Source organism: Lemur catta, chromosome 1 (genome assembly GCF_020740605.2).
Source record: "Lemur catta isolate mLemCat1 chromosome 1, mLemCat1.pri, whole genome shotgun sequence".
NCBI lineage: Eukaryota > Metazoa > Chordata > Mammalia > Primates > Lemuridae > Lemur > Lemur catta.
In genome coordinates, this window is record NC_059128.1 from 181192961 (window position 1) to 181220868 (window position 27908).

The 27908-nt window shown below is 45.1% G+C and overlaps 1 protein-coding gene across 1 annotated transcript; it reads right to left on the minus strand.

The window, feature by feature from the left end:
• Positions 1-9546: 9546 nt before the first annotated feature.
• Positions 9547-27786, minus strand: SIAH2 (siah E3 ubiquitin protein ligase 2). The gene is made up of 2 exons (XM_045539469.1): positions 26849-27786; positions 9547-11128 (listed from the first exon to the last, which is right to left on the minus strand). Exons 1-2 carry the CDS (start codon positions 27266-27268, stop codon positions 10571-10573), a joined length of 978 nt encoding a protein of 325 aa, XP_045395425.1. The 5' UTR covers positions 27269-27786; the 3' UTR covers positions 9547-10570.
• Positions 27787-27908: the final 122 nt, after the last annotated feature.

Below are 27908 nucleotides of genomic sequence, written 5' to 3' on the forward strand. Positions count from 1 at the left end.
TGTAAAGTAATTTTAAAGAGATTTACTCTGAGCCAAATTTGAGGACCATGACCCGGAGCCACACCCAAGAAGCCTTGAGCAAGTGGACTCACTGTGGCTGGGTTACAGTTTGGGCTCATACATTTCAGGGAGACAGGGGTTACAGGCAAAGTCATGAATCAATACGTGGGAGGCATACATCGGTTTGGCCCAAAAAGGTGGGCCATCTTGAAGTGGGCGGGGAGCTTAGAGGTTATAGGTTGGTTTAAAAATTCTTTGACTTACAATTGATTAAAGACATGAAGCTTTGTCTAGAGGCTTGAAATGTTTTAAGATAAGAAGCTGTTTATCAGAGATAAGCCACCGGGACATATATTTGTTGTGTAAATTGAGGACCTGCAGGTTTGTCTGGCATACCGTAGGCCTGTTAATGGGTTACAAAGGATGTCCCCACGGGTGAGGGGGGGCATGATGAGGCATGTCCAACCTCCCTCCTCTTGGCTGGCAGTTTAGTTTTAGGATATTTCCTTGGCCACGAGGGGTCTGTTCGGTCAGCCTGTGGGGGGTGAGCCTTAAGATTTTATTTTAGTTCACAGTCTGAAATGGAAAAAGGGAAAAAGTGGTAAGAAGAGTTAAGTGTGAAGGCACAGCAGGCTTGTCCGAGACGCTCCAGAGCAGGGAGTGAAGCGTCTCTGGGCCTCAGGGTGGACTGGGACCTCGGAGTGGGGCAAGGCGGCTGCTGCCTCCCTCTCTCAGGGCCTCTTGCCCCCACGTCTCTGCTGCCTTTGCTGTGCCTGTTCCCTCCCAGGGCACAGCCCTGACTCTCCAGTGCTATGCGGGTCCCAGGGCCCAGCACTGAGTGTCGTGGACTGTCTCAGGAGACTCTGGTCGCTGCTCAGCCAATGCACCGGCTGGCCTCAGGTTAGGCCTGATCAGCTGTGGCCCACTTTGTGAGTTTGTGGGTGTGTGGATTAGTGGGGGTTTGCCTGGGGTTTTGCAGGAACTCAGGGCAGGGCAAATTTTCTAGAAAGAGCAGGTTTAATTGTGGACAGGGTTAGGCATAAAATTTCGCTAATATAGAGATGGACTACAGAAAGGAGAGACTAGTTTTAGGAGACCAGACAGGACACTGTTGAACCCAAATATCCACTAGGCACTTTCTATGTGTCTGACCTTGTGTTAGGTACTGGGGATGTAGGGATAAAGGAAATGTGAGGGATGGAAAACTCTGTGAAGGAGATGGGAGGCGGTGGACAAGGTTGGATTTAGGCACTCAGTGGATTGGACTTGATCTGGGAGAACTGTTCCTTTCTCTTGGCACATCCCCCTAACATCCTTAGCCTGGCAAAATCCTGGCCCACACTCGAGGCTCAATGCATGCACTACCTTCTTCAAGAAGCATTTTCCAATACTCCATAGCAATTTGTATGTCCTCTTACCTTAACTTGCTTTGCAATGACATAGTTGATGTAGTTGTAGTTGTACATTTTTTGCTATTCTTAAGTTGTCTCTTGTTTTATGCTTTTGGACTTCTGCTAGCCTGTAGACTCCATATCCTAGTTGCATTTGCAGGCAGCAGGGCTGTTGGAAGGCTACAGTCCTGGGTTTAAATCCCATTTTCACCACTTACAAGCTGTGTAACTTAGAGCAAGTTGCTTAGCCTCTCTGAGCCTCACTTTCTTCATTTGTTAATGGGAATGATGCCCACCTCAAAGTGGGCATTTGAGGATTAAATTATACAAAGGATGTAAAAGTAAAAAGACCAAGAACAGGGCAGTTGATTGATGTGTTTTGAATTGAGGAGAAACAAGTTAGACCTTGAAGGATGACTGGATGAGCATAGCTAGGAGGATACGGGAAAGAAAAGAGCCCACTCAGAGTTCTCTCTGGTCCCTCAGGGCGGGTGCAAGGGTGGGTTGACCAGGGAGGGGCAGCAAATGGGCCACGCTCTGGATAGGACATCTCCTCCTCATGTTGTCAACAGAAGCCACTGTAATTCCAGGACTCAGGTAGCCACTCATTGTCCAGCGTAATGGAAACTCTGCATTCTGAGCCGCAGCACAGGCCTTGCTTGATGTCACCGCACCAGGGACTGGAACCAGTAACTAGAACAGGATGTACAGCTGGGCTCTCAGGGAAATGGTGCTGGGCAGTCCTCAGGAACATTTCATCCATGCTTCAAGGGAGCCTGGGAAAACACCACAGTTACGGAGGTGTAAACCTCTCTGGTGCCTGGAATGTTCTAGGCTGAGCCGATCCAGGGCCTTTCTCCTATTCAGGGATGGCTATGCACAGACTCAATTACCAGGGCCTTCTAAACACCATTTGCTGCAACCCTTGCTTTTAGGCACAACGTATAAGGTTACAACCTCACTCTTACTTTATTTTTAATAGTGGCTGTTTCCTGACCATCTTAATTCCACAAGTAAATAATCTGCCCTGAAAAGTTTCGTCTGTATAAGTAAGTCCTCGTTTCTGCTACTGTCACTTCTTACTCCTGCACCATCCGTTTCTCCCTCTCTTCTGGATCATTCCCATTGGCGTAGTACCGTGCTCTGGTGGCTCCGACTCTGTAAACACAAAATAAAACCCTATCGTTCATCCTGCTGTTGTCCTGCAGCTGCGGTTTCCTTTCTCTACCCCTTCTCAGCATAACTTCCTAAAGTGTTGTCCACAGCTCCCACCTCCCCTCCCCACTCCCCCGCCCAGTTCTCCCTACCCTGCTCACTCTCGGCTTCTGTCCGCACTCCACAACTCTGCGCCTGACTCCTCACCGTGACCACCCTGTCTTCTCAGCAGCATTCCACCGTCGACTCCTCTGTTCTACTTGAACCCAGATTTTTTTCCTGGAGATCTGTGACACCACACTCTCTAGGATTTCCCCATCTCGACAGCCACTCCTTTGACCCAATCCCATCTTTGGGCTCTGATTTCTCATGTGACCTCTTAAGAGGTTGACAGTCCCAGGAGATGGGCTTGAGCCCCACTCTCTTCTCCATCCACACCCCCCACCCGTCTTCTCATTCCCCCACAGCTTAAATGCCAGACACGGTGATGGGCCCCAAATTGCTATGTCCATCCTGGCCACTCCTCAGCACTCCAGGCTCATCTAAACAACTGTCTGGCTGATACTTTCCACCATGTGTCTCTGGATTCCTCCCCTGAGCTGGCTCCTTCCCCAGCCTCCTTCATGTCAGTAAATGGGGCTTCTTACCCACTGGCTTACTCAGGCTGAGAACCTAGGAGTGATCAGCCTTGATTCTTCTCTTCTCCTTATTCTGTTTGTTTGTTTTATTTGTTTTCTAATTAAATTTTAAATAATTTTAATTGGTTTGGGATTACCAGTTGAATTCCTTTCATTACATGTCTATATTGTACAGAGGCGGAGTCAGGGCCTTTGGTGTTCCCGCCACCCGAGTGCTGTCCATTGTACCCCATGAGTAATTTTTCATCCCTCACCCCCTCCATCTTTTCCTTATTCTTACCTTTGTCACTCCTCTCCCACTCGTCCAATTTTTTACCAGCTCCTGTCAACTCTACCTTGAAAACATATCCCAAGTGTTTTCTGTCCACTGCTTTTGACTCCACCTCTACCCACCCTGTCCAAGCCATAACCATCGTTCACCCAGACAAATGCAGTAGCTTCCTAAAAGCTTCCATTCCTGCCTTGTACAATCATTTTTCGTCATTGAGCAGCTAGAGCTTGTTTTAAAAACCAAAATCACATTGATGCTTCTTCTTAAAACTGTCCAGTGGCTTCCCATTGTACCTGGAAAGAAATCCTGACTCTCAGCTTTGGCCTCACAGGGCAAGACTCTAGCTGCTCGCTGACCACCCCTCACGCCACTTTCCCCCTGCTCCACCGTGCTCGGCCACGCTGGCTGGTTCCGCCTGAGGCCTTCTGCACTTGCTGCTCCCTTCTTGCGACAGTGCTTCGCTTCAGGTGGTTTTCTTTTCTTTTCTTTTCTTTTCTTTTTTTTAACCATTCTAGATACCTGTTTATTTATTTATTTTTTTATTTCAACATATTATGGGGCAGCCTGAGCAAGAGCAAGACTTCGTCTCTACTAAAAGTAGAAAGAAATTATATGGACAGCTAAAATTATATACATAGAAAAAAATTAGCCGGGCATGGTGGCGCATGCCTGTAGTCCCAGTTACTCGGGAGGCTGAGCCAGTAGGATTGCTTGAGTCCAGGAGTTTGACGTTGCTGTGAGCTAGGATGACGCCACGGTACTCTAGCCTGGGCAACAGAGCGAGACTCTGTCTCAAAAAAAAAAAACAAAACATATTATGGGGGTACAAAAGTTTAGGTTACGTATATTGCCCTTGTTCCCCCCCCCCCACCAGGTGGTTTTAATATCCACTTGCATCCTCAGCCTTCCCTGCCTGGTCACTCAATCTAAAGTAGCTGCCTCATCATCTCTAGCAAGTCACCCCGTTTACATTCTCTGAAGAGCCCTTCTCACACTCTGATGATTTCTTGATTTGCTTGTCCATTGTTCCCCTTCTCCGCATGAATGTACCTTCCATGAGAACAGGTATCTTGATCTGATTATCTCCAAAGTCCACCCTCTTCATTACACTTGGCAGGTCACTCTGCTTGTTTTAGCTATCAGTACAAAACAAGGGAAAAACAAAACAAGGCAGTGGGGTTGTACTGGGTTACCGGTTCTTGACTCTGTGTTGGTCTCTCTTGGGAAGCGTTAAAAAGCACATAGAAGCTCTAAGGATTCCAACTTACGTCCTGGTATGCTTTAAAACTCCCCATGTGATTCTAAAGGACACGTGGGTTGAGAATGCCTGGTCGAGACCAGTGCTTCTCAAACTTGAACATGCATCCATATCACCCAGGGATTGTGTTAAAATGCAGATTCTGACTCTGTAGGTCTGGGGTGGGGCCTGAGATGCTGTATTTCTATCAAGCTCCCAGGTGGGGCTGATGTGCTGGTCCATGGACCATACTTTCAGTAGTGAGGGTCTGAATGATCTCTAGGTTTCCATCCCCTTTAGCCTACTGTGGGGAAAGCCGTTCTAAACCACAGGTGTTCTGTATTCACTAAGCATCTTGCATGCCCAGGTCTTATACATCTTTATCTGTTACAAATAAGCAGTATTTTTGTTGGTGGTCAAAATATGTGAAGGCCAAAATGAATAATGATGTGATATGGAGAAGAGGCATGGACGCTGCAGTGGGTTCGTATCCCAGTTCTGTTTCTTACCAGCTGTGCAAGTATAGGTAAATTACTTAATCTTTCTGAGCCCTAATTTCTTCAGCTCCAAAATTGGGATTATAAACCCTTCTTATCTCATAGAGGACTAAATGGGTTAATACATACAGAGCACTTTACAAACAATAGGTGTCAAATAAATGGCAATGCTGTGATCTTGGTGGACTTTGCAAACTGATCTAATCTTGTTATCCAGTTCCCTGCAGGTCACAGGAACCTTGATCTGTGCCTGCTTCAAGGATCATCAAACAGACAGAGTCTGCCTTTGATCTCAATGTCAGGTGACATAATGACATAAGAAATGTCAAGGCACAGAGCCTTCAGACCAGCGTTTCTGTCCTTGCCTAGAGAGTGACGGGGCAGAGAAACCCTTTATTTCCTCCTTTCTCTAGATTGTTAGATCATCTCCCCATATCTGTACCCTGCCTACCTGTGCAATTTCCCCAGTGATTTTTGGTACAAAAACAGAAAACCTTAATTCTTAAAGTGTTGACTTCAATGCTGCGATCAGACTAGCCTGTTAGTAATTTGTTCAGATATTAATTGAGTGCCCAGCTGCCAGGGACCCAGAGATGAACAAAAACTTCGTGGTCTCTATTACACCTGGAGGTTGTTGAGGGGAGGCAGGTGCTGAACAAATAAAATACACAATTGCAATTGTGGTACTATGAAGGAAAAGAACAGAGTGCTCTGAAAGAGAATATTGAAGCACCATGACACCATTGATTTTCATTTCAAAAGAGACGTCTGATTGCTACGTGTATTATGGACTGGAGCAGGCAGGAGGAAGGAGGCAGGCGGTTGGGAGCCCTCATGGTGGTTTTGGCCCAGGTGGTGGCAGTGGAGATGGGGATCAAGTTCCCTTCATTATCGTGAAATGTTGGCTTATAGTTTTAAAATTTTTCCCCTTTTACTTAATACAGAAGACACTGTATCATCATAGAAAATTCTAACTAGTAGTGTGGTTTTGGGCCAGTGGCTTCCTCTCTGTAGGTCATATTTATTTATTTATTCTGCAAATGATAGTAGCGGTGGGTGTTGGTGTCAATGGGGTCTAAAGTGCTTTCTGCCTTGCCATTTGGGGACTCTTAAGACAAATGAACAGCAGTCACAAATAAAAAATTTTAAGCTTCACTGGGCTAGGCACACACAGTGGTTCATGCCTGTGATCCCAGCACTTTGGGAGGCCAAGGTGGGAGGATCGCTAGAGGCCAGAAGTTCAAGGTTGCAGTGAGCTAAGATCTTACCACTACACTCCAGCCTGGGTGACAGAGCTAGACAATGTCTCCTACAAAAAAAAGAAAAAGAAATTTTAGGCCGGGTGCGGTGGCTCACGCCTGTAATCCTAGCACTCTGGGAGGCCGAGGCGGGTGGATTGCTCGAGGTCAGGAGTTCGAGACCAGCCTGAGCAAGAGCGAGACCCCGTCTCTACTAAAAATAGAAAGAAATTATCTGGACAACTAAAATATATATAGAAAAAATTAGCCAGGCATGGTGGCGCATGCCTGTAGTCCCAGCTACTCGGGAGGCTGAGGCAGTAGGATCGCTTAAGCCCAGGAGTTTGAGGTTGCTGTGAGCTAGGCTGACGCCACGGCACTCACTCTAGCCAGGGCAACAAAGCGACATTCTGTCTCAAAAAAAAAAAAAGAAATTTTAAGCTTCAAATTAGTAGTATAAGCAGAAAGCGTAACAATACAGAGAATTAGATTTCCCATCCTTTAAGCAGTCTTGCCTTCCCTTTCACAGGTCAGCCTCCCAAAGTGCTGGGATTACAGGCGTGAGCCATCATTTTTTTTTTTTTAATATGCTACTTAGTGGACCAAGTAATGAATTTTGACAAGTGCCTATCATTCTATTTTAAATTGCATTTGCAATTGGAACTATATAAAAAGGCATTTCAATTTACATAATCCTTTTTGCTGTTTTCACTTCCTCTTTTTTAAATTTTTAAATGTTTTATTTTTGAGACAGTCTTGCTCTGTCACCCCAGCTAGAGTGCAGTGGCGTCATCATAGCTCACAGCAACCTCAAACTCCTGGGCTTAGGTGATCCCCCTTGTCTCAGCCTCCCAAGTAGCTGGGATTTGGGAGTACAGGTGTGTGCCACTGCACCCAGTTAATTTTTCTATTTTTAGTAGATATGGGGACTTGCTCTTGCTTAGGCTGGTCTCAAACTCCTGAGCTCAAGTGATCCTCCAGCCTTGGCCTCTCAGAATGCTAGGATTACAGGCATGAACCACTGTGCCTGGCCTTTTACTTCCTCTTAAAACAGAGAACAACCCGGGGATTTTTGCTTATTTTTTGGCAGAAAATTTCAAGAAAGTCAGAGCCTCTACAGACTTATGTTTACACATTTTTGGTGACAGAGATTAAAGAGAGCTACATAACTGGAAAACAAAAGTTCAGAGTTTTGTTGACTACAACTTTATTTTCCTTTGTTGAGTTGTAGAAGCATGTTTAAGTGGGAGTTATGAAGCCTGAATTCTAGAATCAGTGCTGCCACTGATGCACTGTGTGGCTGCTGGCCCATCACTTTAACTCTTTGGGCTGCAAGTCTAACATTTTGTGCTTTTGGAGTAATTTGTGTTCAGTCCTTCTCGGTCTTTCGTTTATAGCTTTACCCTTTGTTGACCAATCAGCCCTGACCTCCTCCATCACACATGTGAGAGGGTAAGATGTGGACGTGAAGTGATGCTGCCAAGCTCAGCCAGTTTACGCACGCAACACCTTGCCTGGGTGCAGGCAGGCTCTTGACAGCCCTACCTGGACTAGCTCTGCCTTTAAGGGCCAAAGTCTATCTGCATCTGGATCCTAGTTTCACCTCCATGGATCCCTCTGTTCTGGCTTGAAATGTGACTTAGTGGCAAGAGTTGTGCTTTTCATTCATCCACCAAAATAACCACCTACTTTTGTGCAGGGCACTGTTTTTCACCTTTATTTGAAAAATAGCCTAGAAGATAAGTTACTTTAGCAAATTCCTTAAGTGCCAGAATCCTATGCTGGCTAAAAAACGTTAACACTGTATCTCAAAAAACAAAAACAACTCTAAAGCCATCACTTCCACCTGGTGCTATGCTAATGAAATTGGGCCACTGAGGTAAGCAGTCTTCAATCCTTACTGAACATGTGTTGAACCTAAGAAATATTGATTTATAGAAATGCCCCATATATTTTTAGAGACAGGTATGATTTCAGAAGTCTTGCAAGGCTTTGCCCTAAATGAAAATGTAAACGTGTTAGTTCGCATATCAAAAGCTGCCTCGCCTCAGGAGGGCCTGATTGCAAGCTGCAATCCGGGCCTATGGCGCTCACCTGTTTTGAAAGCAGGTCTTGCCTAGAGCCACGGGATGCTGGAGCTGATCAACAAAGACAGGCCACCAGATGAGAGCTGATCATAAGATATGCTGCCCAAGCGAGGCCCAAACGGAACCATGTGGTTAGGTTAAAGTAAATAGCATAAGGGACAGCTCATGCTTGACTTCTAAAATCTCTGTTCTAATACACAATAACCAGAGCCAGGATGGCTCTGTTTTTGCTAAAGTGATAGCCTTATCATAAAACTTAGAAGTTTGTCCTAAGATTTTATAACTCATTGTTCACCTAGATAGAATTAGTTGAAGGATCTGTAGTAGCCTTTTAGAAGACTTTGACCCTAAACCAAACTGCCTATTATTATGTAAATCCCATTACCCTTGGCAACTGAAAACCTGTACCTGTGCTACAAGTACCTGTGTAAAACTTCAGTTTTGGTTGCATTTCCGCGGGAAGAGATGTAACCTTCCGGGCACCCTGCTATGTCTATCTTCATAAATCTTTACTTTATAAACTGTATCTTTGGCTATTATTTTTATTTCTGTTTCCTACTATTTTTTCATCCTTTGCAACGACCCCTGTCTGAGGAACCCTAACTTTTGCGGGGAGCATAGCTAACTCCCCACAAACATGTGGGGCTAATCTGAATTCCTTTTAAAGTTTAGGGTTGGGACTGAGGGAGTGGGTCACCTTGGATCAACCCCAGTACTCTGGACATCAGCACTAGCTAAGCCTCTTCCTTCTGATTCCGTAAAGCAGGAGCAATCCTCCTCTTACACAGGTACTGGCCTGCCAGACAAGGACAGCCCCGGGGAGGAGAGCTGCAACACCAGTGACTGAGGTGAGCTTGGACCCCAGTGCTGCCACTGGCCCGCACCATGACGTTGGCCTAATGACTGTTTCCCACGTGGCTACAGTGGAAGCTCCAGCTGCAGAGGTAGTGGAGAAAGTTCATTGCACCTGCACACTGTTGAGTAGATGCACAATAAATACACATGACTCAACTAGGAAAATGAAGCACAATATTCATTTTTGGAAAATATTTATTAAAAAACTAAAGTGAATGTGGCAGAAAACAGAAACAAACCAACACGTACCTTTAAATAGCAAGCATATGACACACTGGTTATAAAGCTTTTCCATTTCTACTGATCTAGTCTTTCACACCAGCTACAGTCAGGCAGGGCTTCTAGGGAAGCCAAGTGTAAACAGGTCATCTGTACTAGGGGTGAGCGGAAACTAATGACGTGAGAGTTATCAGTGGCCATGTGACTTGCCTTCCTGGGCCATCCACCCAAAACACGAGAGTGACCAAACCCCAGCAGTGTGTTCCTGTGGATCTATAGTTCTAGTTTAATTTGAGAGTCAGGGGATGTTAGGGGATGAAATAGAAAGACAAACAGTATCAGCTGAGGGCAATCTTAAAGCACCTTTAAAATCTGGACTCTTTCCCACAATTTAACCCAGTAATTCGCACACTTTCCTGTTGAAAAGAATCACCTGATGAGATTGTTAAACTCACAGGTTACCTAAATCTGCAATTTTAAGATGAGCACTCCAGGTGATTCTAGGCATACTGGTCAGCCATCCCATCTGAGAAACATTATTTAAAATGCATTAAAACAATTCCTACCTGCTAAAAACAAAAGTAAAGGAATCTGCTGACAGTCACTGTGCTTTTGTCAATGTCGAGGGACCGATGGAGGGAGGCAGGCAGGAAGGAGCCTCCAATTTCTAACATACTCATCCACAGCAGCCCTGAGCAACCTGTCAAGTGTTGTTCAGGAAGTAGGAAAGATTTAATAATAGAGTTGATTTTAGATCACAGAACAGCCTCCAAATCACTAATGGGCCAACCCCATTCATCCCAGGTTAATGAACTTTGTTGGGCCAATGCCAGGTGGGAAGCTGCTGTTCAAACAAAACACGGGGTAACTGTGGGTCCTGACTTGTGAAGACATATGGAATAAAACATCTATAAAAATCTTTATTAAACATAGAGCACTATGCCCAAATAATTTTGATGGTTTATGAAAGCCACACGGTGCATCATGGACAACATGTAGAAATCGTCACATTGATTCCCAGGTTCCCGTTATCTGCAAAAAGATGTGCTATGGCTGTGTCAAAAACAAGGCAGTCACTGTTCATGATGGCTGCGGCCACGCCGTCGTGAATGGACCGGGGCGTGGCCTCCCAGGTCAGTCTCCGCCGGTTCCCATTCAACTCCAGTCTGTAGGCAAAGTTCTCGGCTTGCTTGCGGGTGCCAATGAGCAGGACAATGGCGAAAAACTGTTGGTGGCCTTCGTACTTCTCTTGCTTCTCCAGCACCAGCATGAAGTGATGGCCAAAACACGACTGCATCATCACCCAGTCGACGGCCCCCGGCAGGTTAATGTCCGTAGCTAGAAAGACGATGTCTTCTCCCTGAAGGGTGGTAATGCTCTTGTGGGCATGCATGAGATGGGACATCACGGCTTCCAGGGACCCCTGCCACTTGCAGGAAGCACCAGGACAAGGGCAGGAGTAGGGACGGTATTCACAGATGTCTTCATGCTCTGGCTTCTCCGTGTGGTGCAGGGTCAGGGAGCAGCCCGTCGTGGCATACTGCAGAGACAGAAAGAAAGAAACTGAGCCACTGGCCTTCTCAAGACTTCTCTTGGTGCGACCCTCTAAGACTGTTGGGTATGCCCACTCAGGTTTCCCGGGCTTAAACTGTATTCTTATCTCAACTACTTTTGTTCAAGATGAGTGAAATATTCAAGACGAAACATCTCAGTGCCTTATTCATCATCAGTGTTGTCACACATGAAATCAAGGGCACTTCCTGAACCAGAGATACACTGCTTCCCGTGCCCCTGCTCCAACACTGATAAAAAGCTGAGAACTAACGTTCTCTTACTATACACATCTCCAACAAACAGTATTGTTGGCCAGCTCTATAAAACCCAGCCTTCCCTTTATTTTCTGTGAAGCTGTTTTTTAAAGAATTTAATTGCTTGGGGGTGGTGTTGGGCAAGGAACATTGTATTATCTCCAGACTAGTTTTCACATAAAGACAATTTTGCAAATAGTCTAATTCTCTCTGTTGTGCCCCCAACTCCTTCCTGGCTCAAACTGGTGACTGGCAGGCAGGCCGTGGGGAAGGCTGCCCCCTTGGCTCCTTGCTCTTGATTGCTAGAATGACTAGGCTAGGGCAGAGGAGGGGTGGAGACCCCTTCACACTGCTAGAAATATTACCCACCTTCTCCTTTTAACCCTCCCTCTGGAGGTTTTTGGGTGGAAGGAGATCACATCCACTTTGTTCCAGCCAGTGGAGGTTAAGATGAGAAGGGCCTAACCCTCCTCTGAAAGCCCGGTGAACTTTCCCGAGACCACTTCCTCAAGTCCAGGGACAAATCACTTCACAACCAGATAGGTCAGGTTGTTAGGACAGGCCCAGAAGGAAGGGGTACCAGACGAGTTTGCTGACACAGTCAGTCTGCCCCTCAGACACTGCTTTAATAGGGTAGGAACGAAACCTTATTGTCCCTTGCACTCAGGATGCCATACCCGATGGATAAATCACACTCAGCGTAGCAAGAGGCCACACCAAGGAATTGGACTTCTGCTCCCAACTCGCACAAGAATGACAAAGTTAATTCCTAGATACCAGATGGAGAATCAGCCCACAAGTAGACACTTGCCCAGAGTACTATGTTGTCTTGTAAAGAATTAAGAAACCTGAATCACCTTTTCATGTGAAATCAGGTGTCAGCCTTAGAGCCCTGGAGCACAGAGCGGCAGGTGAGCTGTCTGGCTTACGACCCTTGAATTCCCCCTCTCCCTGAGACATCGAGGCACCAAATAAGGCCACGGCAGGTCATTTTTCTAAGAGGCTAAAAAAAATATGTCCAATTGCTAAAAGAAACTCAAAATACAAAAAACAAAAACACCACAGTACTTTTGCTTCTCCCTACCCTGCCTTATAGAATAACCCCCTTGTAAACCTTAAGAAGGTCAAATTCTAATCTTGACAGATGAATTTATCACTAACAACAAGCAGGTACTGAGCGCCTTCTCCATGCAAAACGCTAAGCTGTAGTCACTCGGAGGATACAGGAGCAAAGATGACAGCCTCCACTCGCAGAGAGATTAGTCTCCTCTAATCAGGAAGGAGAGTGGCTTAAAGAAAGAAATGCAGCTCACTCCTCCCCACATCCCCCGTAACTAAAGCGGATTATAATCTTCAATAGAAATTGGAAGAAATATTTCACTGTTACTTACTTTGCCCACAGGAATTGTTTGTTCATCTTTTTTAAACCGTGGACTAATTTTTAAAGCCTGGGTATAAAAAAACTTAATCAGGAGAAACAAATTTATTTATCCATGTATATTTACACTTTGTGTTCCTAACTTTATAAAGCACTGCCACCCCCCACCCCACCCCCCCAAAAAAAACAAAACCAGATCCCTGTTAACTGTGTTTTAAATCTAGGGATACAGAGGCTTCTGATGTTCTTCTGTGAGAGATGGGTGAGGCATTTCTGTCCAGAGTTTGAAAACACACAATAAAAAATAGCAAGAACCAGCCCAGAGCCTGGCAGATTCTCTGGCTGAAACGAGCCCTCACTACCTGAAGCTAGTTCAGAATGAGCTGTTCACCACGGCTGCCCAGGAATAATCCCAGGAACAAGGTGAACTTAGGCCAACGGCACGCAGAAAAGTACTTCTTCCCAAAGCCCCAAACCACCCCTTGTTCATGGACTCAACATTTACGACACATATGTATTATCTAGCAATCATTTTAGAACTTTTCCCAGTCAAGTAGGAAAATTTATATCCGAATTATTTGGTTTGCCTTACAAGGCACACATTCAACACTTATTTCAACACCAATATCGAGAACAGGGAACCTCCCCAGACTATACAAACAGAAAAGGCATTATTTTGCATTTGTGTGGACAATGACATTATGAAAAAAGATCTTGCTACATTCTGTATTAAATATATTTTTAAAGCCTTAGGTACTTACTCTGCTTTTTCTAAACAAGCTGAACTTTATCTAGTCCTCTCTTTCCATCATGGGTAAGGTTTGTGTCTTCATGACCACTGGTGCCACTTTTATGACGGCTGGATTGGAGAAAAGATCTACTTTAAACACGCACACATACATACACACACTCTCCCGTGCCATGTTTCATACTTACAACAGTCTTGGCGTTGTTCTGGAATGACATTCCAGAGCACGATGGGTGTCCCTGTCACCTTCATCAGGGGCTCTCATCCAGGGATCAGAGAGAGGGCTTTAGGGGTCTGTGATTTTCCCCACACCGTATGTAAAACTGTCTAGGTGCCTCTGAGCGGCAAAGCCAAACCTCACCAGCCCTTGGCCTTGGGTTTGTGTTTTCTTGAAAAACTCCAAGGGTTTCAGAGGGTTGCTAAGGCCACAGACCTCTATGCTAGAGCACACAGAGGGAATCAGCTGTGGATCCTGCCCTTGCGGTGTTCCAGTTAAGAGGGGCCATACAATAGACTTAACAATCAACAACTCAAATGCATCAGAAGCACAGATGACTGTGCAAAAGAAAACCAGAAGGGCAATAGGTGATTTCAAAGTGGGACAGGGTGAGGAAGAAGGGGTGAGGGCAGCTTTCCTATGGGCAGCTGGACTGCGGGTGGAGTTGCTCCATCTGGTTCTGGCACTGGAGAAACAGTGGGGATAAAAGCTAAAGTAGAAGGCAGGTCAGGGACCTCACAGACAATTCAGTTTATTTTCAGGGTTTCTCTACTGGCGCTACTATTGGACCAGATAATTCTTTGTTGTGGGGGCTGTGCAGTGTACTGTAGGATGTTTAGCAGCATCTCTAGCCTCTATTCATTAGATGCCAGTAGTAACCACTCCCTGCCCCTCAGTTGTGACAACACAGAAATGTCTCCAAGCATGGTCAAATGTCTCCCAGGGGGCAAAATCGCCTTGGGTGAGAACCACTGATTCTGATGAGAACCACTCATTCCAATTCTGAGTAATGACAAAACCTGGCTTCTGGGCAGCCACAATCACAGCGGGGAGGTGCCCACGCCAGCAAGCAGGTCCAGCAGGTCACTGTTCCGCCCAGTGGGCACTGCCAGGACAACTCAAACATGCCAGCCCTGACACACAGCCAGAATCTGACTGCTTGCAAAGCGTGGGGGTAGACCAGGGAGCTGGTTCTACCCGTTTCACAGACTAGAAGCTGGAGGCTCCCGGAGCGTGACTAACCGGTCATGGCCTCGTGGTCAGCAGTGGCCACACCAGGAATAGAGCCCTACGTTCCCAGGCTGCCCCGCCAGGGCTTTCACAGCACATCACGGCTCAGGAGTCAAACAAAGAATATTTTGAGAAAGGGGAACAGAACATCTGCCTTCATCCCCGGCCCCAGCCCAACACATACAAAACTCAAGAGTCCATAGATACACTGCTTTTGGAAGCAGGTTCTAGTATTAACTTCTTCCTTGGCGTGCAAGCAGAAAAACAGCCCCGAAAGTGCCACTCCCTAAGGAATAAGGCAGCAGCAGCTCACAAATAAGTAACCAGCCATCCATCCGGTCCTCCTGGCCTTCTCTGGCATCTGGCAAAAAGTCCTGAGGTTTCACTTTTCACACTCTGGCTAGGGCTGGCCCCACCAAAGGTGAAGGGTCAAAGGACTTCTGCGTTTGGGCCAGGGAGGGCTTTCCTTTAGACGCCTGGTCCTTAGCTGTACCCTCTTGTTACTGAGAGAAAGCACCGCGCTGGTTTGCAGAGGATGCCTGTGTGTCTTGGGACAAGCCAACAGCTATAAATGAGATTTCTCCCTAGGGAAATATCTGCTCATTTCCCCCAGGGGAAATTAAAGTAACTCTCTAAAGAAAGCACACACACTTACACACATACACACAGAGAAACACAAAGTTAAAGAACGTAGGGAGGTGGAAGATGGTCCAGCAGAATGAGAAACAAAAAAAAAATGTTGAAATCCCATTTCTGACTTTTAAAGGAACTTTTCATGTTGCAATGGCTCAAAAGTCTTGTGCAAATGTGTTCTGCCTTTGAAAGGCAGCGTGTAATCTGGAGCCTCATTTTTAAGTCTTCGCAGAAAGCAGTAAATAGTTCCCATTCTTTCCCTGGGCTTGGGGTTTGAAGGTTGTATTTAAGTTGGAATTTAGGCAGGGTTTTTCCCTTTTCGGCATACAAACCCTTTCACATACAGATACAATGAGATACGTCAGAACAGTCAAACATGAGACACCTGTTATTTACCTAATAAACACAGTCACATTATATTTGCTTATGAAATGAGTATAGAAGCAAAATAAATAACCCTTCTTAGCTGGGGTGCTAGTGAAGGCCATGGATGTAGTGAGTAGTTTAGAACAAGTCATTTACTCTCATTAAGTTTGACTCCACACAATTCAAGAACGATCTGCTGAACTCCAACAATCAACAATGTACTACAATGGAGGTGCCATGCACTCCTCGGTAGAGGCTTGTCCCTCTCGGGAACTATGAGGTAACCACCCTGCCTAGACCTGCTTATCTCCTAGGAAACAGCTGAAATTTATTAGCAAAATATCTACCAGTGCCTCAAATGAGAATGTCTCAAGAAAAACAAAGCACAATCAATATTTTGTTGTTAATGATCGTAGACTTGGGAATTAAATCCAGCAAATGACCTTGTCTTGAAGTAAAAGCAAACGACGCTTTCCTTCCATCTAAATAAGCTGTAATGATCACAAAATGCACACTGGCTGCTAATGTGATGCATGACCCTGGACTGAGAAACCAATATTGCTACAAAGGACATGGAGGGGGGCAACAGCTGAAATTTGAATATGGACTGTGGATTGGATAATAGTATCTACTACTGTGTGCCACATTTCCTAATTTTGATAACTGTGCCATAATTATATAAGAAAATGTCTTTGTTTTTCAAAAAAACACTGAGTTATTTAGGAGTACAGGGACAGGATGCCTGCAATTTGCATTCAACTGGTTAAAAAAAAATATATGAATGAGCAGAGCACAAATGACAAAGCAAATAGGGTAAAAAGGAAACAACTGGTAAACCTGGATAAAGGCTATATGGGAATTTTTTGTACTATTATTGCAACTATTGTGTAAATTTGAAATCATATCAAAATAAAAATGTATTAAAGAATTCAGGGACTGAGTTAGCATATTTATCCTTCATGGGATATAGAGATTTCTTTCTTTCTTTTTTTTTTTTTTGAGACAGAGTCTCGCTTTGTTGCCCGGGCTAGAGTGAGTGCTGTGGCGTCAGCCTAGCTCACAGCAACCTCAAACTCCTGGGCTTAAGCGATCCTCCTGCCTCAGCCTCCCGGGTAGCTGGGACTACAGGCATGCGCCACCATGCCCGGCTAATTTTTTCTATATATATATTTTAGTTGGCCAGAGAATTTCTTTCTATTTTTTAGTAGAGATGGGGTCTCGCTCTTGCTCAGGCTGGTATAGAGATTTCTTATGCAGAGTTGGTTGAATAAATTGTTATCACAATAGTATTTTTTTTAAAAAGAAAATATACTTTTAGTACATCTACATGTAAATGCAACCACAGTTAATAGTTTTTCTTTTCCTAAAGGCTCTTTGAGAGTCACTTTAGTGAACCAATACAATTTTGCATTGAAGACATAAATTGTTACACTAAGTAGCACTGCATTTGTCCTCATAGAAGACAGAGCATTCTCCATTGTCCTCTGATCCTTCCAAAGGTTTGAGGGGCCCTGACAAGTCTGTGGCCCTGGCATGTAGTTTCTGGCCACTGCAGTTTCATTATCCATCCCCGCCCCCAGTGGTCCAAGGTAAACTCCTACTCCAATCCAGACCCGCCTGAAAGATGAGCTCCAGCAATGAAATTTACCCAAGCCCCTCCCACTCCTTCTTTTAGCGCTAGGGAGGTGAACCCAGAAGTAGAGCTATGTGAGTTCAACAGGAAGGATGAGTTCCTGACAGTGTAATTTATTCGGTATGATCAGCAGATAATTAGGAGACTATTGGTTGAAGTCTCTGTCTTCTCAACATTCTTTAGGCTTCTTCAAATGGGAGTTGCAGCTAAACCTAGTATAGATCCACACCACGGTAGAACTTTTCCATTTTAACCAGCAGTTAAATGTTACCACTTTTTAAGAAGGATTTCTATCAATTCAAGCTAGCTTCTTTGTGATTAAAAATGTTTCCCTGCCCCCAAAATACCAATGAACGATCTCAGGTTATTTTCCAGTTAATTTAAGGGCCTATTAATTTTATTGATTTACTGATCCACTGCCTGCTTCTTGCCCACCCAGTATTTGTTGATAAATGAGTAAATATTAGGTTTATCTGCAGAAGATGACATGTTTTCCACCATATTAATTTTACCTTAATTAGATGTTTTACTATAGAACTTAGCATTAAAAAAATTCAATAGACCTTGAGATGTCAGAAAAAAAATGTTTATTGTTACTTTAGATTTCAGGCACTATGGATTTGCTTTGTCATTTTTGTTTTATTTACATAAGTATTTGGGATGGGGGACTTTATAGCTCTTCTGAGAGCTTACATAGACTGGGACACAGCAGCACTGTTGTCCTTGTGTCTGATGGCTGTATGTTCCTCTTGCTTAAAACGTGTTTACAATAATGGTAGAGTAGCTATGATTAGAACTCAAGTACCCAGTACCCTTGAGCCTACCCAGTCACTTCCGGGTCTATAAAACTGCCTACAACTCACTTCTTGACTGTTATTAACAGTGGAAGAATTGTAGACTCCTCAAGTTAATCAAGCCAGACTTGGGCAATAGGAGAAAGTAAACTCTCTTCTTGTGACTTAATTATAAAAATACTCAACTTGCATCTGTCTAGCTAGCATCCTGCCTCTAAGAACTTTAGCTTATTTTCATGTAACTCAAATGGTAAATTCCTTAGCTCCACTATGAGGCAATACAAAGAGATAATTATGGACCAATAGTGCATTAACAGCTTTACAGATAATGATACGAGAAGATAATATTACTCAGCACCAGAACCGTCAGTGTCATTAAACAGCAGTGAGACTAAGAAAATACTGTTAATTTTACAAACTTTCTTCTGGGTAGGGCAATTCTATTCATAATCAAAATCTTGGGCTCAAAAATTCATCCTTTTTGAAAAAGAGAAAGTTGACAAACCACTGTTGCAGCTAGCTTTCTTACTAAAAGGTGTCTTGATGGAAGATTTTTGGCGTGATTATTGCAGAAATTTGAGAATGTCCTGCTATGGGGGGAGTGTGTGTTTGGCCTTACAAAAGCCCTACTTTTAATCTTAGAAACTTTAAACGAAAGTTGACTTTTGACCATGTATGTTTCTCATCTGTCCATAGGCAGAGTTAGCAGGAACCACACACAGTCTTGGAGAACCAGTTTTGTGAGGTCCCTTCAGAGTGCCCGTGCAAGCAAACAAGAGCACCTTTAGAGTAAAAAGCCTTATGCCATGTGACCAGTATCCTGCCTACCCTTTTCAATATGCCCTCACTCTTGCGTGCCTTGTCCGCACTTGCACAATCACTTAACTGCAAACAGCTCCACTCCCCTCAGCTGTCTTTAATTCTGGACTAAAGCAATGAAATTCAACAGAAGACTTAAGTGGTAGGGTTGTAAAATTAGCAAGTAAAAATACAAGATGCTAGTATCTCCCAGGCAATATTTGGGTATGCTTATACTCCCTACCCTCCAAATTATTTGTTGTTTATCTGAAATTCAAATTTAACCAGGCATTCTGTGTTTTACCTGGCCAGTAAGAGAGCCCCTAGTACTGCCATCCCTCCAAAAGCCACTATTGGAGTCTGGAATGGGAAGGGGAATCATGTTCGTCAGCAGCACGGGGTGGGCAGCAGCAAAGGCAGGAGGCTGTAGTGGAAAAGACACTGTATGTGTGATTGCAAGGCCCACGCTGGTGTTTCTGCTCCCTGAACCTACAAACTGCATGAGCTTGGGCAAATCTCTTAGGGAGGAGACTAACTATGTCCTATCTCCTTTACAAAGTAATGAGGGAAATAACATAAAATAATACACCTAGTTCAGGCCACCTATAGCAAGGCCAGCTACGTTCTCTACAAGCAACTCTGCTGGCCTGCCATATAGCCTCCTGGTGATCTGCCATCCCTTCCTTCTTCACGGGCAAACTGGTGCTTATCCTTCAGAACGCAGCTGGCACGACCAAGCAGTGAGGTCTTCAGACTCCTCTCTGCTCATCTCACTTCAGAAGGGCTCTGCTGCCCTGTTGGCACGTCTGTCCCCACCATCAGACATAGTTTCAGGAGGATGGGAGGGGTGAGGCAGATGGGCTGTGGGAAGGAGATGGCCTGGAGCTTCGGGAGATTCCAAGACGAGAGTGAGTATGATCACAAGTTAGTGGGTAAAGCAGCAGCCAACTCTGGCCTGATGTTACATCAGAGAGACAGAGCAGGCAGCAGCATTAAGAAAATCAAAAGGATAACACCCAGTGTTGGTGATGCTGGGAAGAAATGGGCACTCAATTATAAATAATTCCAAGGGAGAAAGCAATTTGGATCAACTATTAAAAGCTTATATTTCTGCATATACCCTTGGACTCTACCAACCAACTTCTAGGAATCTATCCTTAGAAATAATTATTTTCTTATGCACAAGGATTTAGTTATAATAGTATTTATTTTTTTATAATTTCAGTAAGAAAACAGAAAAATGACCACAAACAGGAGCCTGATTAGATACCTCTGGTACTGTTATAGAACTGCAGTATTATGCAGCCATTACACATGGCTTTAAATAGTATTTATCCATGTAGAAAAGCAGTCATGATGTATTAGATAAAGAAGGTTATGAAACAGTCTGTATAATAGGATTTCCCATCTCGTCTGCTTTTTTTTTTGAATGACAAATTCCACTGATGTAGAGATAAGTTTGCAAGGACATATGCAAAATGGCATAGTGGTTATTTCTAGGTGGGGCGATTATAGACGATTTTATTTTACTTTCTATATGTTCTACATTTTAAAATAAGGATCATAACTTTAGAAAACATATAATGTATAAAATAAAATGCATATAATACATACACTTAAAAATGTTGCTTAATCTAACCAGGCCTTCCCTTTTAAAACATTTGAAAAAAAAAGAAATGAGGGAAAAAAAGTCTCATCACTGAAAAACCAATACCAGGGCCAACTTACCCAGCTCTATGAAAACCCTATGTGATTAGGAGTAGGGAAAAGCAGTTCAGCAGGAAAATCCATGGGCGAAAATAAGAAAGATACCATTTTTTCAAGTTTATGCCTGGGCCTGAATTCAGACATTGGCCATTTGCTTTCTATCAGCTTCTGACTATGCACATTTATTTAGTGCCAGGGCTGTGCTAGGCACCTCACATGAATTATTATGGTGTTTGATCCTTACAACAACCTTATCATCACCCCATTTTACCAATGAGCCACTGAGGCTTGGAGAGGTCACCAGCCAAGTCACAGTGGGGACAGAGTCAGGGTTTGGACCAAGAGGCACGACTAGAACCTGCCTTCAAAACCGTCAGGGAGTCTGGGGGGAGGAGGGATCCAAAGACACTAACTTTGTTGATTCAAAGTTTTAAAATAGTGCACAGGCCCACACATGTAACAAAAGGATACTTTTCATCTATCTCAATAGCATCTGTGGCCAAAAACTGGGAAGAAGGTAATCCTTTGTGTCATTAATGCTACATAGTCTACATACATAAGATTTTTACCAAACTGGAAACAAGGAAAACAACAGTTTCTCAATTTTCAAGAAACTAATGGAGAAAGACGGGCATCTGGGGCAAAGTCGAGAATTTCTCATAAGCCTTACAAAGTATACTCGACAGCTTAATCTAAAGATACATTTGATCAGGAAAACATTTTTACTTTGCTTTTCAAGGTGTCCAGAGTAGAACCACATTCTAATACCCCATGTATGATCACACCCTGCACAATTTGCCAGCAATACACAGTGGCTCTGAATGCTGGCATTCAGTCTAGCAAAAGGGTCCACTGTGCCCCTTTCAAGGAGTGAGGACCTTATGGTTTGGAACAAGAAACGCCATTTCTCACAAATTTTGTCAGAAGCACAAGTCTGGCTCTTAAAGACATTTTTTGCATCGAGGTCTTACTATAGTCACGTGTACACAGTACTTTCTATGGGGCTTCAAAACAGGGATCTAACTCACAGAATAGGAGAAACTAACCCAATGTCAGGCTGCTACTTTATAGGCCAGACCTGCTGTAACTTTAGCTAAGCCTCCATTCTGGCTGTACTAAGGATTAACTCTAACAATGATTTATTCCATTTCCAGGTTGTGGTGACCTGTGAAAAATTTTTGGCCAATTACGTGTAGTATTAGCATTGAACATTAACACTGCTACGTAGTATTCTAATGCTTCTGTTTTATATAATAAAATACAATAAAAGCTGTATTGTCAATTTTGTTCTTTAAAATCTTGAGCCCTGGGGCTAAAGTATGTGGACTAGGGGGCTTGCCAGCTCATTCTATGCTTTTAAGGGTCAACCTTGTTAATTTCAGGCAGTAGTGAGGCCTGCAGAGACAATTTCCAAAGTAAATGATTTTGTCTTAGGGGAACTTTTGAGGTAAAGAGGAAATCTTTGAAACTGTTTTAGGCTAATCAGCTTATACTTCTAGGTGATCACCCATCACCTTACAACCACCCTACCACCCCTCATCTTCCATTTGAAATGGTGAAGCAAAAGCCCTCTACAGCTCTTCTAATCTGATCTCAGAGCACCCACCAGCTAAGTGTTAGCTCCATTCTTTTTAACAGCTGAACAAACAAGGTCAGGGAAGTGAGTGGACCAAAGTCATACAAAGCCAGGATGAGAACCCAGTTCTTCTGTCTCCTGGCTAATGCTCTTTTTCCTGGGACTGCTTACTACATCCCAAAATTTTAGGGTAAGAAAGAACCTTGCTATAATCATTTAGCCCAACCTCTTCTCTTGAAGACCCTCACTCAGATGCAAAAAAACAGACTGACCCGAACAAAGTCAAACATCTAGTAACTAGGAGGATATTTCAGGTCTCCTGGTGGCCAGAATAGAATATTCTCTTGGCAAAATAAAGATGAAAAGACAACAAGCTACAAAATCACCCATGGTTGGGACGTATCATTGTTCTGAAGCTCATGTATGGCAAGAGTTAAATGAGAACTTCCAGGCTCACCGAATGCTTTCTACAGGAGAACCAGATCAGAGGCTGCACGTTGGCAGTTGGAATTTGGCCTGGAGACATGGTTGGTTTGGCCTGCAAATGCTGGCTGTCCATGTGGATTCGGCCAATGTTAGAAAAAAAAATTGAGATATTTAACATTGAAAAAATCCAGATTTTTGGCTTTTCTTGAAAAAAATCTAAATGTCTGGCATGGCTTCACCCAGATCCCTACCCCCACCAATCAGCCAGAGCTGAATGAGGGTTGCCCTTTTTGGAGGTGGCACCTATCCCCAGCCCCCGACCCTGAGGTCATGTGTCAGATGCCTCTCTCCCTGGCATTACCTGGTCCCTGCTGGTATTTACAGAGTTTGTCTCCACTGGACTAGATGAGGTCGCACCAAGGGACTTTTAAACTTTCAACTGTGCTGCCTGACCTGACTTGGTTTTATTTAGTTTTTGGTTTTTTTAGGAACTAAAACAACATTGTCACAATCCAACAAAAGGGAAGACTTGTCTGGCTGGCTGAGGCTTTCAAATTCAACAATTATTTGGAGATATGCTATTAGAAACTTTCATAGAAGATAAGTGGAAAGAAAATGTATCATGCTCTTAGTAGGCTGGAGTGGATTAGCATTTCCCACAGTTATGGAGAGAAATACTTGGCTGATATCAAAACACATTGTTGAGTGGTAAAAACAGACTGTGTGGTTGACACGTTTGTGTCACTTCTCCCCCTTCACCCACAAACTGGGGGTGGGGTTTGCGATCTGGGAACAGGATGTCAAATTTCTCAGGTGTGGAACAAGCCATAGAATGGACTAAAAATACCCCAAGTGGAAGAGTATATTCTAATAGACATCCTTTTTCTAAAAAGGAGACCTGAGCTAATAATGCACGTGGTACCCTGTATCAAAGGGGCTGGCAACACTCTAGGCTTTATTTAAGTGTCCCCTCACCTCTGTAGGGTAGCTATTTGGCAATACATCCATTTTTGGCCAAGGGAAGCATGAGCAGTCCAGAGCTGTGATGAAATCTCCCAAAATATTAAGTTTGTAGGCTTCCCTCCGACCCTGATCTTTCTACTTCACATGCCTCACAAAATTGCTGCCAATGAATTTCAGAGTGAGTATGTATGTTGTCATGCTGGGGCAGTCCCATCAGAGGTGCATCTGGTGAACTCATCCAACCAGATGGTTTTGTTACTGGTGTCAACTTTGAGCCATGATTTGGAACCTTGGAGTATACACTCAGATTCAAATTCCCTACAAAAACTTTCATGCTATTCCTACATACAGAAATTTGTGCTTTTGGGATACAGATGCATGGACTGGCCTACTTACTACCTATGTGACTTGAGAAGTCATTTCACATTTAACCACTCTATAGGCATGAGTTTTTTCATCTGAAGAAAAGGCAAACTAATAAAAGCTGACCCATGCAAAGTAGCTGGCACATGGAGGACATTAATAACATTCCACATGGTCTCCCTTCTTCTCATGGAACACTAGAAGCTACAGGTCCTTATGAGCCGGGCAATCTCATCCCTAATTTATAGATGAGGAAATCAAGGCCCTGAGAGGGGGTCTCTCAGGCAAACAGTGGCAGTGCCAGGCAGCTCTTGAGACCTGAGCTCTAGTACTTTACTCAATATTGGTTTTCTCATATGAGCCAGTCCATGAGAGATTCTGAGAGCAGATGGGTACAGTGACAAGGGAGTCCCTATGATTACTAGGAGCCTCAAACTGCGGGCCACAAGGCTAGGTAAACAGACCTACCTTGTTTTAAATTTGACATAGGGTTTACCACTCCCTGTTGTGTCCCATCTTTTCCAACTAACATATCTTGGTTGGTTGCTGGGGCTATGTATATGTCCCAGTTTGGTTTATCCGCACTAACTAGCTAAGCTGTCCTGTCAACAGTTTGGATTATTGGTCAACCAAAGGTGAGGCATGCACACTCCAGTTTTGTAAATCTCAAACACACGCACACACAAAAGTGATCCAAAGATCACATTCTAAGCTTGGTTCCTGGTCTGAAGGGGAATGGTTGGCCCTTTTAAATTTTAGCTTGCAAAGTAATGGCTTTGTTCAACAGCATTCTTATAGAACAGAGACCTGGAAATCACTAACATGTGCAGAAAGGCTGAATACCCCTGCTTCCCAAGAGAACTCTTCGAGAATGACTTCACTAGCCTGTTATACATTAGGAGAGAACATATGCTTCCATAGGAACCAGAGTTCTAGATTCTGAAAGCGAAACTTCACACTCCATATAGCATGTTATAACTGTTTCTTTCCCTTTCTCTTGGGAACATGATTCTCTTCTGAGATTGCTTTTTGAAAATAAATCATGGAATACTGACTGATACCAAATTCTCATTTGTGAACTATAATTCACCTAAAGCCATTTCTTCTATTAGTCACTGAAGGTTTAGGGGAAAGTGAATGAGTGAGAAGATGGCTAGAAAATTTTGTGGGGCATCCCCCACCCCCACAGTGTATCTCAAACATCAAATATCCACTCTGTCAACCATTACCAAATCTTCTGTGACAACTAGGCTGCCACCTTCTTCATGACCCTAAGAAAAGTATGGAAACATTTTATCTAAATTTTATGAGAAAAAACTGGGCTGGGTGCATTAGTATGCATTTTCTGAGGAGGGGATGAAAGCAAAGTGATTTATTAAGGTTGCCTGAAACCCCACAGTCCAAACACTGATTCAATCCCTTATTTGAAATACGCTATTTTAAACTTTGTGGCAGGGCAGCAGACCAAATTAAATCACTCATTTTACTGACCTGAGTCCCAAGCCTGAATTCTCAGTTGGATTATTTTTAATTTAAAAATGGGCTCTTGTCCTATAAAATAAGCAGCACCAAGGAGAAATGCAAGACAGCCTAAATGGCACAGGAGACAGAGCAGTTACTTTTACAAAATACCTTCAAAATTATTGACACGATTTCACTTTTAATTTCAAAAAATGGACTTTACAGTATTAGCTGTAGGTTATAATGAGGTAATATAGAGGCATGTCTGTGAAATTGCTCCTGAAGATTTCTAAGTGATAGATGTGGTGCACAAATGTTATAATATGACCACACCATGCAATATTATGCAGCCATTTAAAATACGAGGTCGAACTAGGTTTCAGACATTGAAAAATGTGTGATAATATGAACTTAAAAACAGCAAGTCGCAGAAGCCATTTTTGGAGTAAAACTTATATCTATAAAAAACCTTCCTGACACACACTGACATCTATGATTCTACATTTAGCTGCGAGGGTGTATGTATATATGGTTTAAAAAGCCTATAAAGATACGTACTAAGCTTAACAACGGTGGGAAAGAAAGGGAGGGGTCGTGGTCTTTAACTTTTCTTGTCTCGGTGGTTCGCATTTTTCGCGACGGCATTGATAACTTTTTAAACTAAATTAACAATAAGATGATGGGCTTTAAAGAACTGTAACAACAGCTCTTGCGTGCCCTTGTTAATTTCTTGAGTGACTTTGTTTTCACCCCACTGATTACAAAAACGCAGCCACAACTCTTCAGTCCTTCCCAGTCCTTGGAAGGCCAGGAGAAGGAAAGGCGTGGCTTGCAGGGTTTTCTTGTAGCTGAAGGAAAACAGGCTGTGGGCGCCCTTTTTTTTTTTTTTTTTTTTAGCTACACTCCCGAGAGCTCCCACGTGTCAGGGGTGCGCAGACGGCAGGCGCAGGGTGCAGGAGGAATCCAGTACCAATCTTGGCAAGCCGAGTGCTGGTCAAGGATGCGTTCAGCTCGCGCATTTCCTCCCTCCTCAATCCCCACAGTCCGCTTCCCGGTCCAAGTTTACTTGCACGGCCCAGCCCTACTGAGCACACGTCTGTAAAAGGACGCAGGCACCAGGCCAGGCGAGCTACGGTGTGTTCCAACCACCAGCGAGTGCCAATTAATCTGGGGCCAGTACTTGGGCAAATGTCAACCCTGAGCTACTCCCAAAGTGGACAGGTGGGTATGGGGGAGGGTGGACAAAGTGTAAATCTTTTTTTTTTTTTTTTTAAACGAGAGAAGATGCCACCCGCCTCTCAGGGCCTTCGAGTGGGCCGGAGGTCACCGGAGTCCGGAAGGGATCCGGGAGGAGGTGTGAGGGCAGTCCCGGGCTTACCTTGCAGGGAAACAGGACTGCCGAGGCCACCTTCTCCATAGCCAGGTTCCTGATGCTGGGCGTCAGGGCGCCCCTGCACGTCGGGCAGCAGCTCAACTTCTGGCGGCATTGGTTACACACCAGGTGCCCCGCCTGGCACTGCAGGATGGGAGGCAGGACATAGTCAAAGCAGACCGGGCACTCGAAGAGCGAGGTCAGCTCGTGGTGCTGCGGGGACACCGGGCCGGCCCCGCCGCCGCCGCCGCCAGGGCCCGAGATCACCGCCGCCGCGGCGGGCACCGCGGACGAGCCGGGGCCCGCAGCCGAGATGGTGGCGGCGGCCGGGGGCGCAGCCGGGGACGGAGCGTGCTGGGGCTGCGGCGGCGGCTGCTTGCTGCAGGGTTTGTTAGCGCTGGGGCCGGTGGAGGACGGGCGGCTCATCGCGCTCCGAACCAACCATGGAACTGCGGGCGCCTGCCTGCCGCGGGGCCGCCCGGGTCAAGGCGGCGCGCGCCCCGCGGGCAGCGAGCTCCGGGGCAACGCCACGGCGCCCAGCCCGGGACCGGGCGGCGGAGACGATCGGCACCGGGCAGACGGGGGGCCGGACCCGCTGACGCTGTCCGCTGTCCCTGACGTTCCGAACGCGCCTCCGCGTGGGACCACGCGCGGTGCCCTTCTCTCGGCGGCGTCCCGGCCCCGAACCCAAGCGGTGCGCAGAGCCCCGACCCACCAGTTTGCGGAGCAGCAGCTGACGCAAGCCCCGGGGGCGCGCGCGGACGTGACGCCTGGACACGTGTGCGGCCGCCCAGGCGCGCGGGGACCGGCAGAGCCACCCAGCGCCCGGGCGCGGGCTCCGCCCGGCTCCGGGTGACGGAGCAGGGGGCCGCCTAGCACGGGCGCTTCCTGCTCGGGCCCCGGGCCCGACCTGCGCTAGTGAGCATGCCCGGCTCGCCGCCGCCGTGCTGGGTCGCCTTTTCCGGGTTGGGGAAGGGCCGCCCTCGGGAAGGCGTCGCCGAAGTCCCTGACCACACCCCGGAGATCTTGGCAGTCGCGTCCCCAGGCTCAAACCAGAAGGGCAACT